Source organism: Mercenaria mercenaria, unplaced genomic scaffold (genome assembly GCF_021730395.1).
Source record: "Mercenaria mercenaria strain notata unplaced genomic scaffold, MADL_Memer_1 contig_546, whole genome shotgun sequence".
Classification (NCBI taxonomy): domain Eukaryota; kingdom Metazoa; phylum Mollusca; class Bivalvia; order Venerida; family Veneridae; genus Mercenaria; species Mercenaria mercenaria.
Window position 1 is genome coordinate 1 of NW_026463427.1, and position 15,639 is coordinate 15,639.

Below are 15,639 nucleotides of genomic sequence, written 5' to 3' on the forward strand. Positions count from 1 at the left end.
CTATCAAAGAAGAAGTAAGTGCATATTCATCACAACTGGAAAACTATTTCTTAAATGAAGGAGAACGTTTTCTAAATTCGTAATCTGAAGAACTGAGTAAAATTTGAAATCTTACAATTTACAAACTTGGTAAAAATATATCCCTCTCACTCAGACTCTCCGACACGCTCCACCCGAACCACCCATTTTTCTCTCTCTCTCCCTCTCTCTCTCTCTCTCTCTTTCTTACTCTCTCTCTATCTGAAAAAAGTATATTTCCTAATTGTTGCTCACCAAGGGCCGAATTATAAACATAACTTTACAAACAATGGAATCGGGCTTCGAACGCACGCGGCGCCAACATCCTCTACCAAATACCATTCCAGCGAGGCTCTTCATATTTCAATGTGACAACTTATGATCTTAGTCAAATGCCCTTGAACAGTTAAAACTTAATATGAGACTTACGTGACAATAGGGACAGTGCCATATTGACAAGGGGACCATGATGGTCCTGAATCGCTCACCTGTCCCCACGTGACCCAGTTTTGAACTGAGTATGATGTCGTTTTTTCTGTTACTTGACATAGTGACCTAGTGTTTGAGCTTATGTGACCCAGTTTTGAACTTGACCTAGATATCATCAAGATAAAACTTCTGACCAATTTTCATGAAGATCCGTTGAAAAATATGGTCTCTAGAGAGGTCACAAGGTTTTTCTATTATTTGACCTAATGACCTAGTTTTTAAAAGCATGTAACCCAGTTTCGAATTTGACCTAGATATTATCAAGATAAACATTCTCACCATTTTTCATGAAGATCTCATGAAAAATGTGGCCTCTAGAGAGGTCACAAGGTTTATCTATTATTAAACCTAATGACCTAGGTTTTGACTGCATGCGACCCAGTTTCAAACTTTACCTAGATATCATCAAGATGAACAATCAGACCAATTTTCATGAAGATCTATTGAAAAATATGGCCTCTAGAGAGGTCAAAAGGTTTTTCTATTTTTAGATCTACTGACCTAGTTTTTGACCACAGTTGACCCAGTTTCGAACTTGACCTAGATGTCATCAAGATGAACATTCAGACCAACCTTCATACAGATCCCATGAAAAATATGGCCTTTAGAGAGGTCACACGTTTTTTTATTATTAGACCAGTCCTACTAACCTAGTTTTGGATGGCACGTAACCCAATTTCGAAGCTGACCTAGATATCATCAAGATGAACATTCTGACCAATTGTCATGAGGATCCATTCAAAAGTATGGCCTCTAGAGAGGTCACACGGTTTTTCTATTTTTAGACCTACTGACCTAGTTTTTGACCGCGGTTAAACCAGTTTAGAACTTGACCTAGATATCATCAAGATGGACATTCAAACCAAGTTTCATACAGATCCCATGAAAAATATGGCCTCCAGAGAGGTCACAAGGTTTTTTTATTATTTGACCTACTGACCTAGTTTTTGAGGCACGTGACCTAGTTTCGAACTTCACCTAGATATCATCAAGGTTAACATTCTGACGAACTTTCATGAAGATCCATTGAAATGTATGACCTCTAGAGAGGTCACAAGGATTTTCTATTTTTAGACCTACTGACCTAGTTTTGGAACGCACGTGACCCAGTTTCGAACTTGACCTAGCTATCATCAAGATGAACATTCAGACCAACTTTCATACAGATCCCATGAAAAATATCACAAGGTTTTTAGATATCATCAAGGTGAACATTCTGACTACATTTCATGTAGATCCAATGAAAAATATGGCCTCTAGAGAGGTCACAAGGTTTTTCTATTTTTAGACCTACTGACCTAGTTTTGGATGGCATGTGACCCAGTTTCAAACTTGACCTAGATATCATCAAGATGAACATTCTGACCAACTTTCATAAAGATCCCATGAAAAATGTGACCTCTAGAGAGGTCACAAGCAAACGTTTACGCACGGACGCACGGACGGACGACGGACGCTGCGCGATCACAAAAGCTCACCTTGTCACTTTGTGACATGTGAGCTAAAAAACAATAAATAGAAATAAAAGAGTATACACTAAACCTAAACAGTTCAGCAGTGCAAAATAAAGTGTTGATGCGCTTCACGTATACATATATAGTCTCCATGTGATTTTAAATAAATTATGGCGTTTAGAAACTAAAGACGTCATAATTTTAGCATGTTTATTAACTGTATGGTCATACGTATAATAATATATATGTGAGTCTATATATACATGTAAAATTTTACAGATTTTGAGATGAACTAAATTTATAGTTTCTACTAATACACGCTTTTATATTAATGATTCGCCGACCTCTGAACCTCACCTTTACACAAGTGTGTTTCAAACGAGTTGTCAGATATTCGGACTGACCGAGTCGTACATAAATAAATAAGTAGAGAAATTTTGCCTACTAGCCCGGTAAGTAGAGCGATCAAGTATAGAATCAATACTAAACAGGTTCAAATCTTTTTATTGATTCTTATTTAATTAGCATGCGTTTCTGTTTCAAACAGTATATGATTTACGAGGAGTTTCATTGCTTCAACTTTTGATATTATTCACTTCTGTGTAAAAATACATAAATTATTAATTCTTTTCAATCGCCTCTCTACATGTGCATTATTGAAGAAAAATGTCTGCTAAGCTATTCATATGATTGCGTTGTATTTTTCTGCAAAAGAGAATTATGTGCACAGAAAAATCATTTGTTGAAAATTTTCTTTTTAAATCATACATTGGTTGGATATACAATATGCGTGTTTTATAAAATTTACTTACATACTTATCGTCTAAGCTTCCAAACGATTCAATCAGATTACGCAGTTTTAACGGTTATCTTTATATTATAGTGATGAGTTCTATAATTATAGTTTATACTTCAAAATATTGCACATTCTTACCCGTGTTGCTGCGGATGTACGCAGACAGTTAAACGTATATTGCAGCTTTGAGTTTTACATGCTGAACTCGAGTCATGATAACTAAGCGCCCTCAAAATCATAAGTGTGTGTGCCTGAAAAGTAGCCAGAGTTGAAATTCTTAAAGAATGCAATTTCGATTGATATCAATCAAATTTAAAGTGAAAGAAGACAGAAAAAGATCTTGTGCAGGTAAAAAATAAAGACAATATCAATACTTATGAAGATAACAGAAGCAGTATATATGTATACTAGTCTATACATGTATTATACTAGCCTATGATATCTCACAAAAAGAACTAGATTTTATGAGAATTGCATTCAAATTAAATCAATGATGTGCTAAATACCCGATAAAGTAAAAACTCATATACAAAGATAACGAAATATTTACCCCTCTGATATTTTTCTGTGTAACTGATGGTGTTTTCAAAAGAATGCCCGGGAAATAATGTGAAAGTGCAGCTTTATTTGTCAACCTTAGAATGTACAGATGCGTACTGAAAGTTAAACTGCTGACAGCAACGTTATCACACGTAGCTTTGAACTCGACAACTCTGGAACATAACACTATTTTGTTAATTCGTGAAGCATCAATATTAGCTGTATATATAATTTTGGCAATATTTCTGTTAATGAATATGATAGCTTAATGCAGTAGGACAATTTATACAAAAATGCTTGTTTTCTGTTTCTTGTTTTCAAAACTAACTTACCCAGATACACTAAAATGCACGATCTTCACATGTGCATTCTGTGCTTTAGGACAGATTTCTTGTAGAACAAACTTTATCAGTAGAAGTTGGAGGTTTGTGACTTTGTAATTCATAATTCCGGTAAATTCAAAACTAGAAACGTCTGAAACAGAAGTGTAATTGCAAACATTAGAAAATTCTAACTGCAAAATATCAGGTAGATCTAAATAAAATTAATTTTGAAAATATAATCTTCAATACGCGTAATGTCAATACATAAAAACCCGTAAAACAATCAGATGAATATATACAGTTATATAACGGCGAGCAGTTAAGCTAACAAATGATCATGGATTCTGTACAGTCAAGCAATAATCTGTTGCCAACTCCCCCATATGAGGTGAATGTTTGCATCGTTACGCAGAACGTACTCCTTGTCCAGGTATCGAACGCATGACCCTGCGCTCTGTGCTTTACAAATTTTGATAATATATCTATACATGTACAGTATTTAAGATTGACTTTATCATCAATCTCCAGGTATAGAAGAATAGTAGTTGTATGTTATATTGTAAATTTTATTGAATTTCCCTCCCTTTGTTTTGTGTAATTCATATTACATGTATTCATATTTCAATCAGAAACGTAAACGCTTCTGATTGGATCATATACTTCTTTTCAGTCTGTTTGTCACTTTATCATAATGCAAATTATTCATTAGTCTAGAGTGTGACTCATTGCAGACCTAGAGTGCCTGTATAAATTACAGACTCTGGTATACACCAGATTCAAGCAATTTTAATGAAAAGTATCTTTAATGTATATATTTTGTAACCATGGTAATACTAACCTTAACCTTAACACTATATAAATGCGTGCGGACATGCAATAATTTACGTATTTTTGCCGTACGCAAAATGTTGTTGCGTTTATGTCCGATTGTCATATACTACCGCAATGTATTTCATGGGCATGTTTCGTGTCAAAAAAAAAAGAACTACAATTATCATTATACACCACGCACATCATTTTACCTGCGTCATTGCACGATGGTAAAAGCGTTGCTTGATTGTTTATACAAACACTGTAAGGGTTGCTTGTACATTTATTACTACAGTCAGAGCCAAAGTATCCGTCTTGACACCATATCCTTACACCGAGATCTAAACTGTAAATATGAAAGAAAAGTCTGTGTTTGAATTAATTCACTTTCTTTACCATTGTGAATTGTTCTTGTGTAATGTATACTTTAAATTGTTGTCTATTGATATTTTAATATCACTTTATTTATAATAATGATTATTGCTTTGTAGTTGTTCTATCTGAAAATGTTCTCCCATAAATTTGAGACATAAGAACTGAAAAAAATCTAGGCTGAAGCCAGAAATTATATTTGTATTTGTGCGTTTTGCTATACCCCGTTCAACAGAAACAAGATTTGAAACGATAAAATAAAGATAATGGCATAAACGATCCAGGAATCATTGCAAAGGTATTTTCCGGTCTTCGGTCATTCAATTTTATAATGTTTACAATATTTGAAACATATCATACTCTAAGGTTTAAGTTTACAAAAACTAGTCACTGACAGTCATATGTTTTGAAATTGCAACATTTATCCAAAAGAGTTACAGCCTAACAAGGCTAATACTTCAGACTTAGAATTTTGAAGTTGTCAGCTTCCCACACCGTGATGGAGATGTCCCTCGAGAGATATCATACGGTGTCTGCATTTCGCAACTTATTCGTTTTGCAAGAGCTTGCTCAAAGTTAGAGGATTTTATTGGTATCAATCTTCGTATCACCAAAAATTATTTCAACAGGGTTACCGATATCATAAACTACGGAACACTTTCACTAAATTTTACTACAGATCGCCTGAACTTTTAAAGAAATATAACACAAACCTTTAAACACTTTTCAAACTTGGTCTTAGGCATCCGGTATACTATGGAAATGTAATTTATAAAATTTGAAAAATTAAACCTAATGCTTATTTTAATCAAGGATTTGTAAAAATGTGTCAAAATATTTATCAAAAGAGGATATAATGCGAAAATCGGTAAGCACAGTGCATGTTTGGTGATTGGCCCCTCTACGGTTAATCGCTGCGCTTGCCTATTTGATGGTGCGATGACTAATAAAGTGTAAGACTCCTTGATGATTTTCTCCTAAATACTATAAAAAGGGACGGAGGGAGTGAACTTTTATCTTGCAGCTTGCTTAGTCGTGCAGGCTCTTGATGCTCTGACTTCAGACAAGTTGTTGAGACATTTGTGTAATTATACCTTAAATTGTCCCTATTTTCATGTTTTACTTTATATGATCGGGTATTTTGTCACTAATGTTAGGGTCTTTCTCAGCGGGAAGTGATTTTATTTACACTGTCTAGTCTAACTTGTTAAAAATAGGATAAGTGCGAGATAAGTGCGAGGTTGGTGTGCCCTAAACGCACTTAAACCCCCAGTTTCCTTTCTATAGGTTACTGAAACGTTCCAAGGCGGTGCCCCTATTTTCGACTTGTTTTCAGCCCGTCTCGTACTTTGTGTTGTGTATGTTGTCTTGTTTGTTGCTATCGATTCTATCCTCTTTCTACTCACTACCCCCATTACCCCCATCGCCCCATTCTATCCCAATAGCCCCTTGCATTTGCTCCTATCTCCTTTTACCAAGAGTAAGTTATCGTGCCCACCATAATTTTGACCGCCGGTCGTCCTTAGGCGGTGCCCTACTGTTGTTTTTTCCTGCTTATGTGGGTATGTGTATTTGAGCGTGTTTGTTATGTGCGGTTCCCTACAGTGTTGCTTTTCTTACTTTTCAGTTTGTTTATCTGTGTATGTTAGTTGTGTGTGTGTGTGTGTGTGTGTTTTGTACGTGCGTGTCTGCGACGTTGTGGGAACACTGCGTTTAAGGGACGTGGCTTTCCCTGTTGAATATTCATCCTTGCTCCACCTTTCCCCTACATACGACCCTATTATCTACCCTTTACCACCCACCCTCATTTCTCTGCATTATTTGCATGTATTTATGACATTGTTCTGATTTTGGACTTTTGAACCAACCCGTCTACATTATTTTTCCGTTAAAGCTTCTTTTTGTTGTGGGCCTACTTTGCGATGCCTGACTCTATGGCTGTGTTTGGGGTGTTCTGTGCTTCCGGGAAATCTACCCTTACATTTTATCTTTATTTTGTGTTTACATAAAATGACAAATACAAATGTGAATGAAATAAAACTGAATAAACTACTTTACCTCACAAAATTTATAAATGATATCACATGTTCAGTAGAATTCTCATAGCTGGAACCAACGGTTAGTGCTCTGATCGATGTAAAGTTTTCAATAAGTTCGTCGTTACCGCTGTCCTGATCCATTACATTAATCAAATATTCAATGTCTCCCTGAATTTAAGGTATTGAGATACGTGATATACGCATATGCATTTCGCATGTGCGATATGTACAGTTATACAACTCATATGCATAAAAACAATAGCATTACAACATGTACATGTGGAAATGTACAAACATTGTTGTTTATGCCTTATTCTCGTATAGGTACATCAAATATGGTGCAAAGCTACCATCTGAGGGGTAATTACTGAATGCTTAAGTCAGAATCCCATCAAGACTATTGCATTTGACAATACTCTGTGCACCACCACCGTCGTTTGGCACCGATAGTCTGCGCTTTCTTCGCAAAGGAGCGCCGGCGATACAGCCACAGCAGTCCTTAATTGTTCGGACACTATATACTAAACGCAAATATCAGGTCAGTGGGCCTCTCTGGCTGAGTGGTTAAGATCGCTGATTACAAATCACTTGCCCCTCACAGATGTGGCTCGGAGCTTAAATCGGGAAGTTGAATTCTTCGTGTGAGGAAGCCATCCAGCTGGCTTACGGAAGGTCGGTGGTCCTACCCAGGTGCCCGTCCGTGATGAAATAATGCACGGAGGGGCATCTGGGGTCTTCCTCCACCATCAAAGCTGGATAGTCACCATATGACCCATAACTGTGTCAGTGCAACGTTAAACCCAACAAAATAAAACAAAAACAGACAGGTCATAAAGGTTAAACAAACACGAGTAAGTATTTTTCTTTAGACCCTTCTTCAAACGGAAATAAAAACATACAAAAGCACGCCATAAATTGGATCACTCGAGGACCAGAAATTTAATACAAAAGTAATTAAAGAGGTTTGGTCATGCTGTTGTGTTATTCGAAATCAGAACTTTAGGAATCAGCAAGGGACAACTCTTCGGCAAGACTATTATTTACTACAACTCATTATTAGGTAAAGCTTATTAGTATATCTACATATCCGTAATAGAGGCCTAGAAATTGCCTTTGATGGCATTTTTTGTTAATGCTCGACAGCCATGTTCAATGTTAACCCATTTAAAAACTGGAAGACTTTTAACGGGGGGATCTGCGATCTGTCGCTTTCTAAGGGTTATAGTGAGGTCACAACACAGGGTCAAAGGTCAAATAAGTGCATTTTTTTGTTATAAACGTTCGACTTTCTCCATTTTTACTTTTTAATATAAACTTGCATTTTTTCGTTGATAATTATGAATTTGATCAGTAAAATAAATTACGCCGTGTAGATGTAGACTGGCAAAATTCAAACAGAGTAAAGTTATTTCTATAGAATGAGCTAGAGAGAGAGAGAGAGAGAGAGAGAGAGAGAGTTTAGAAACGAAGTCAAAAATGTAAGCAGTCGCAACAGGAAAAGCGTTCTGAATATTAAGAACAAAATAATACAAATATTGCTAAATAAGTAGCACATTTCAAGCATTATAACTTCGATGATGATGATGATTATTATTATTATTATTATTATTATACCAGATTTATATAGCGCCCTTTTCATGATCAATTTCACGTTCAAGGGCGCTTTACATAGTTCAAATGCAGCCACACAGGGCGCATAATTCATCCTCTACTAGTACAGACACAGAGTGATCTGACCAGAGGGACAGAGTGAGACAAAGCCCCCACGACAGAGAGATCAGAAATCAGATACAGGCTTGTCCGGCTAACTTAGTCTAGCTCGTTGCGAATAGACAGCCTGGTTCTTTAACGTGTCCAGTGTATAGCACTGATACACACAAGGATTGCCTGGGTTCCTGACCAGTACACCTCTAGTTGGGTGCTTGAAATGTGCTACTTAATTACAAGTACACAAAAAGGGATGATCAATGCCTGACCAACAGTTAATAAAACAAGAGCACCGTAATGCCCGAAGGTATGACCTTTGGCCCCTAAGTGTGACCTTGATCTTAACGCGAGCCATTTCGAACATGCGCTCTGCACGTCATCTCGATGTGGTGAACATTTGTGTCAAGTTTCCTTGGAATCATTCACGGGGTTCAAACGTTACAGAGCGGACACGAAATTGCTAACGGAAGGACGGACAGACGGACACTGGGGGTATAGCATCAAACGTCCCTTCGGGCGTATAAAAAAAGCAAACAAACAAAAGAAATAGTGTAAAGATTTACTAGTTGAATTCCTACAGATCTATTCTGTTTCGTTTAGTACACGTACTATGAAAACTTATAATGTGACCAATTTTTCAGTTATTCCTTTAAAATGATCCTATTTAATCATCACAGTATGGAAAAACTGATATAAATATATATTATATAATGATTTATCCCCAGTATTGAAATCATTACTTTGCCATGGCTCTATGGCTGTGTTTGGGGTGCTTTGTACTTCCGGGAAATCTACCCTTACCTTTTACCATTTTAGATGCTGGAAAAGCAGACCGTTTATGTAAATGTTACTTACAAAGTGTGATGTATTTTCGTACAAAGTGTTTATTTCTTTCATAATTTAGTGCTTGTAAAGGTATTGGTCCTGTAACAGTTTTCGTTATAAAAATTGGCGCTTTTTTATACAAAAACAATATAATATATAATGTTTTCTTTCGCATGATTTATGGAGGCGTCCAGTTGATGTTTACAGGACAAATGTTAGAACACAGTATCGTCATTTCTATAAAAAGTAACATGAGAATAAATTATTATGCAGTAGTTACAAATAAATATCTTAAGATAGTTATTAATATATTTCGTGAATTTGAATACTTTGCTTTTTTGGTGTGGGGGGGGGGGGGGTTGGGGGGGGGGCGGTAGTACCGTTTTTTTATTCAACAGTATTTTAGTCATGTAACGGCGGTCGGTTTACCTAACCAGTTTTTCTGAATTCTCTACCAGTGCTAGCAAGTAACTGCCAATTTCTCGTTTTGAATTAGGGTTGGGGACGAAATTACTCCTGACACAATGTCTATTATCAAATCGTCATGGATAATATGCGCCTCGCCCGGGTATCGAATTCAAGACCCCACCAACCTAAGATCTGCACTCTCCTTATTGAGCTTGAAATACTTTGCTGTGTACATGATAGTAAAATGATATGAGAAATCTTACATATGAGCCGCGCCATGAGAAAACCAACACAGTGCATTTGCGACCAGCATGGATCCATACTGTTCGCTTTCAAAGCCTATTAGAGAAACCATTAGCGAACAGCATGGATCCTGACCAGACTGCGCGGATGCCATTTCAAAGAAAAAATAAACAATGGTGCGGCTCATATATTTATGCATAATTCATTTTCGGTCGTAGTTTTCTTTTTCAAGAAATAGATACTATATTTCCATTTCGCACACATTTCTCAAAAAGTGTACAATAAGTCAATATTCTGTTTATTCTCAGTGCAAAGCTAAGATTCAAATTTTATTTCCGCCTGAAATGTTTTTTCTTGCCAGTTTTATCAATTTTATTAATAAAACACTACATTTGTAATTTATGTGATTAGATTAAAATTGAGCGAGTGCACAGCGGCATAGTTTATTTCTAAATGCACTCATTTGACCTTTGGCCCCATTATACTGTAATGAGAAATCCTAGAAGGCAGGAACCGCTTTTGAATTTCATGTTTGACCCCAAGGACTGCTTTTATTGGTATAAAATTCCCAGTAACAATAATAATCAGAGCATTAACAAAAATGCCATCAGAAGTCACATTTTTCTCAGATATTGGCACACTATATTGACAGAAAGAAAGAAGGGTATCAAATCTTACCGCATGCCAGTTATCCCACTTAAATGACTGAACCAAAATATTATCATGTGAAGCTCCAAACGAGTTAGCATTTCTGAAGATTTTTGTTGTACTTTTCGGGCCGCTACAATGCCTACTAAGACCGCTGGTTGTGATTCTGTGTAAAAAGTTTGCAAGTTGAGCAACAACATAATTGGTCAGTGCACGAATGGGTGTCCCTAATTGTATTATTCAGAGATAAAATAAATACAGGAATACATTAGTACTATTTCCAGTATAATTTCAATAAATGAAACATGCTGCAAATATGCTGCAGTGTATCTTATATTTAAATAGGAATCAATGAAATCCTTGCCACTGAAGACTAGGATAACCCACAAAACTTTAAAGCAAAACAATTATTGATCTCCTTTGTTACTTACCCACCAATACAGAGCACAAAGTACGAGTCGCACATGTCTGTCGTACTGCATGCTGTAACTTGACCTTTATCACAACACTTTCTCTCTGAGGTAAAGTCTGAACCATGGAATGATGTCCCTAAAGGGTTGTCATATTGAAGAACCTGTACCTGGATATTCACGTGACCTGGTGCGGCTAGTGACTGAAATGAAATTGAAATTATTGTATTGCGATTAAGCATGCTGAAGAGCGACAGGTGTTTCTTTCCATTTAAATAAAAGAACAAAGAAAAATGACAACAAATCCAAATCTAGATCTTATCAATATCTCAGGCTCTGTGATTGGCTTTATCTTGCCTTACGCTATTACATCCGATATGGCAAAAACAATTTCTTGATAAAAGTGCAATGGAGTTTGATTCAAATATGTTCATTACCTGAACATTATCTTATTAATGATTCTATATTGAATAAAATTAAGAAATGTTAAATGGTATATTTTTTATTCATCACGGGCCTTTTATCTATTCAACTCTATATTTTCATGGTGCATGGGTGCTTTGGAATTTCCGTTGCCATGACAACACAATTGACATTTATTTGTAAAATTTGGTAGAATTTGATTTTCCTACGATAACTGTATTACAATATTCCTGTTTCTACTTTCTGTATCAACATAGGAAAACAGTGATTTTCCAGTATTTAAATAACTTATTATACATTAATAATATCATGTCACTAATACAGGTTTTGTCATAGAACGGCCTTAATATATTATGAAAATGTTAAGTGTTGTTATGATTTTCGTATGTTATCACAAGCATATTATTTTAATGGTACATGTACATGAAATCTTTAAAATAATAGTAGTTTTATCGATTTATAAAACATTAGCAAAACAAGCAAGAGTTGATTTGATGTGTCACAACCATTGGTACAGTCTATTGAAGTCTTACTGTAGTAGATATATTAGACACCAACAACAGGAAATACTTTTATTTCCAGTCAGGTTACAACATGGTAACAACATGACAGCATGTGATAAAAAGCATAATTTGCTTGAGAATTTCAAGGTTTAACTATTATTAACACGACAGAGGCCGACCGAGTAAAATACATCTAAAGATTATGGTACTAAAATTGTAAAGTGTTTACAAGTGCCTCAATCATATCACTGGAGTGAATGTTTTTAAGTGTATACGTTTTACCACACAGATCATTTAGTGTAAAGGATATGCATATCCAAATATTTTCAATAATTTTTCGTATATATATATTTGCATCGGTTTATACACTTATTAAAAAAAGTGATTATTGTCATATTAATTATTAAATTCATCACAAACTGAAATGCTTCAAACTCAAACCTTAAGCAAGGGTCAATGACAATTTCAAAACGCTTACAGTTTTGATTTTGAGTCTTAACACTATGCTTTAAAAGAGAACGTGATGTGTTCAAGCCTATAAAAACACCGTGAAATTAAAATCGCTGAGAGCCTTGCAAAAAATGTCGATATTTATACATTGCAATTAAATGGGTGATAATCTATTTGCTTTTAAAGACTTACCAGTCGTATTAGCGTATAAAAAAAGGTACATAAGCTCTTATATAACATTTCAGCCAGTTCTAACACCAGTTATTACAAACATAGTTCGTATGGCTTCACACGTCAATCTACCGACACAAAGCACTAGCGGATTCAGAGGGGGCGCACCCGGCATCCACCCCCTCCGTCACCGCACCCCCCCCCCTCCCCCACTCACACACACTCCTCTAAAATTGCCAGAGCTAAGTATTTTGTCTTTTGTTCCGGGTGAAAAAGTGCAAAATATGCATTTTCTCTCGCTCTCTACGCTCTAGTATGTAATTTGTCTTTTATTCTAGGTGAAAATATTTTTCTCGCTCGCTACGCTCGCATATACATTGGTTTCTTTTGTTCTGGGTAAAGAAACCTTTCTTGCTCGCTATGCTCAAATGCGTAATTTGTTGTTTTTTTTTTTTTTTTGTTCTGGTGAAAAAGTATGAAATATGCTACGCTTGCATAGGGCATTTGTCTTATGTTCTGGGTTAAAACATTGCATTTTTCCCGCTCGCTTCGCTCGCACACTAAAAATGTGACAAAGTTTGCACGAGCTCCTATAATGCCATTTCTATGACAGATGGCCCTGGGTAACACCTCTCAATAAAATCCTCAGAAACAGGGCTAAGAAATTCCTAGATACTTACTCAAGTCATAAAACATGCACTTATGATAATTAGCACGTTATTTGTGTTTATTTTGTCCAAAAAAAAACGTGTCCTTTTTCAATACCAAATAAATTACCTCAGAACGCTCAGAATGTACCAGATGGGTCCATATTTTTCAAAATTTTCTAGGGGAGCATGCACCCGTACCCCCTATACTTATTATTATTATTATACCAGATTTATATAGCGCCCTTTTCATGATAAACACATTCAAAGGCGCTTTACATATACTGCGGCCACACAGGGCGCGAAATTATCCTCTACTAGTACAGACACAGAGGGACAGAGTGAGATAAAGCCCCCAGAACAGACAGAGGGAACTTTTCAGATACAGACGTGTCCGGCTAACTTAGCCTAGCTCTTTTCGAATAGACAGTCTGGTTCTGTAACGTGCTCGATGTATAGCACTAATACACGCGAAGCCGTCTTTCCTGGGAAGAACCAGTACAGGCCTCTAGTTACGTGGGAGGCACTTAAGAGCATCTCAGAAATTTCCAGTGCCTGGACCGGGATTCGAACCCCGGACCTCTGGATTGACAGTCAAGCGTTTTACCACTAGACCCTCAAATATTCTACGTCTCCTCTAACACCAAATCCTGGATCTACCCCTGCAAAGGCAAATGTCAACCAAGTCAAGTCAGAAATGTCCCCATTTTTTGTTCTAGAATAAGGGAATAACTTTTTGGAGGATTATACAGGTCTTACCTGCCTGCCTATATAAGACGAGTTTTTACCAATACGAGGGCCAGTGTAGAATAAAAAAACGAGCGTTATAGAGGGGTTTTAATCCAAGCTGTCCGAGGGTTTGGAAAAAAAGTTGTCTTTCACAGGCAGGCATGTTAGGTCATTTTTCAAAATAGATGTGGTGACAAATAGATTCGGGTATTTCCTGGTATTTGTATTATTTACGACGTCATAATTTAGTGCCAGTACTATGTGACGTCACCCCTGTTATGTGTTTGAACAAATGTATACTTTCCCGCTAAGTAGGCAAGAAATTATGTTCATAAGTTCAACAAATGGAGGACAAGTTCCTAAAGACTATACAGGAAATTATGCAGTCATACTTTGAAAAACAGGTTGTTTTCGATGTGGCTAAATTCTACTGCAGATAATAATGGGCATAAAAGAAAAAATGACAATGATCGTGAAAACTAAAACAGTTAATTCTTTTGCGGCAGGATTAAAACTTTTGGCTTGAGTATAACTTTCGAAACAATATTGTGATTAAAAATTTCAACAAATTAGCTAAAGGGAATTCTTAAATTGTATATAGAACAAATGTTGAACATTTTTTTGGAAACTTTGTGTGACGACAGTGCCTAGTCTGTCTCCAGTCTAGAGCACGGGAGCACATCTAGCTATACATGTAAGTTATTTTTTATAACGCTGAATGTATTCCAGCGTGTCTATACATAGTCAAAATTGCTTAATATTATTCGAAGAGGGATCCTGAACAAAGAACTAAACAAGTGCACTTTGAAGATCCTAAAATGACTTTGATTAATCTTTTGGACAAATGGAAGAAGAAAAAGACCTATAAGCTATTATAGTCTTAATACAGGTTTGTGCGGTCTTGATTTGAACGTTACAGAAACAGATCTCCGATCGAAATTCTTTACAACGTGACACAGATCTCATTCATTGGACACATATGTACATATGTATGTTTGTTTGTTTTGTTGTTGTTCTTTTCAAATATTAGTTAAACATCTCCAGATCGTACATTGATTCAATGTTTGAGCGATCGATCGGTCTCCATTTCAACACTAAGCTTTGCAGAGCTTAAGTCGGAATTTCAAGAAAAACAATTTTAAACTTATTTCTGATGTGATATAATAAAACACTTGCCGAAGTGGACAATTGTTTTGCTTTTTGCAGGCAGGCTCGTATGTTAAGTAAATATATACTATGATCAATCTGATTATATCATTTTTAGTTCAATGAATGGAAATATCTTTACATTGAGCTGGAATGGGAAGTGCCATGCTGTTTGAATCTTAAAGTCAAATGTTGCTTTAGTTAATATAGTTGACACAAAACATGCGATAGCGTTCACAAGTCCTGTTTTCTAGCTTTTGAAAGCACAAAAGCGTGAATAAAATACTGTATAGTTTTAACTTGAAAACATTATTAATATAATATAAAAGTTTATAAGGAGTTATATGGGGCATACATACCTGCACTATTTGAAGTAAACATATTCCTTTAAACAACAGAATCATGTAATTCACCATTTTAATATAATCATGCAGTGAAACTGGGACATATTTTTAAGTGTTCAATTTTGCACTTGTATTTATTTTCAC

At 36.0% G+C, this 15,639-nt stretch overlaps 1 protein-coding gene across 1 annotated transcript; it reads right to left on the reverse strand.

Annotated features, from left to right (window-relative positions):
• Positions 1–3,629: 3,629 nt before the first annotated feature.
• LOC128554584 (uncharacterized) lies at positions 3,630–15,637 on the reverse strand (the record flags this gene model as incomplete). The annotated part of the gene is made up of 6 exons (XM_053535851.1): positions 15,511–15,637; positions 11,104–11,285; positions 10,703–10,838; positions 6,861–7,009; positions 4,643–4,776; positions 3,630–3,771 (listed from the first exon to the last, which is right to left on the reverse strand). Coding segments are annotated over exons 1-6 (800 nt in total), but the record flags the coding sequence as incomplete, so codon positions are not given.
• Positions 15,638–15,639: the final 2 nt, after the last annotated feature.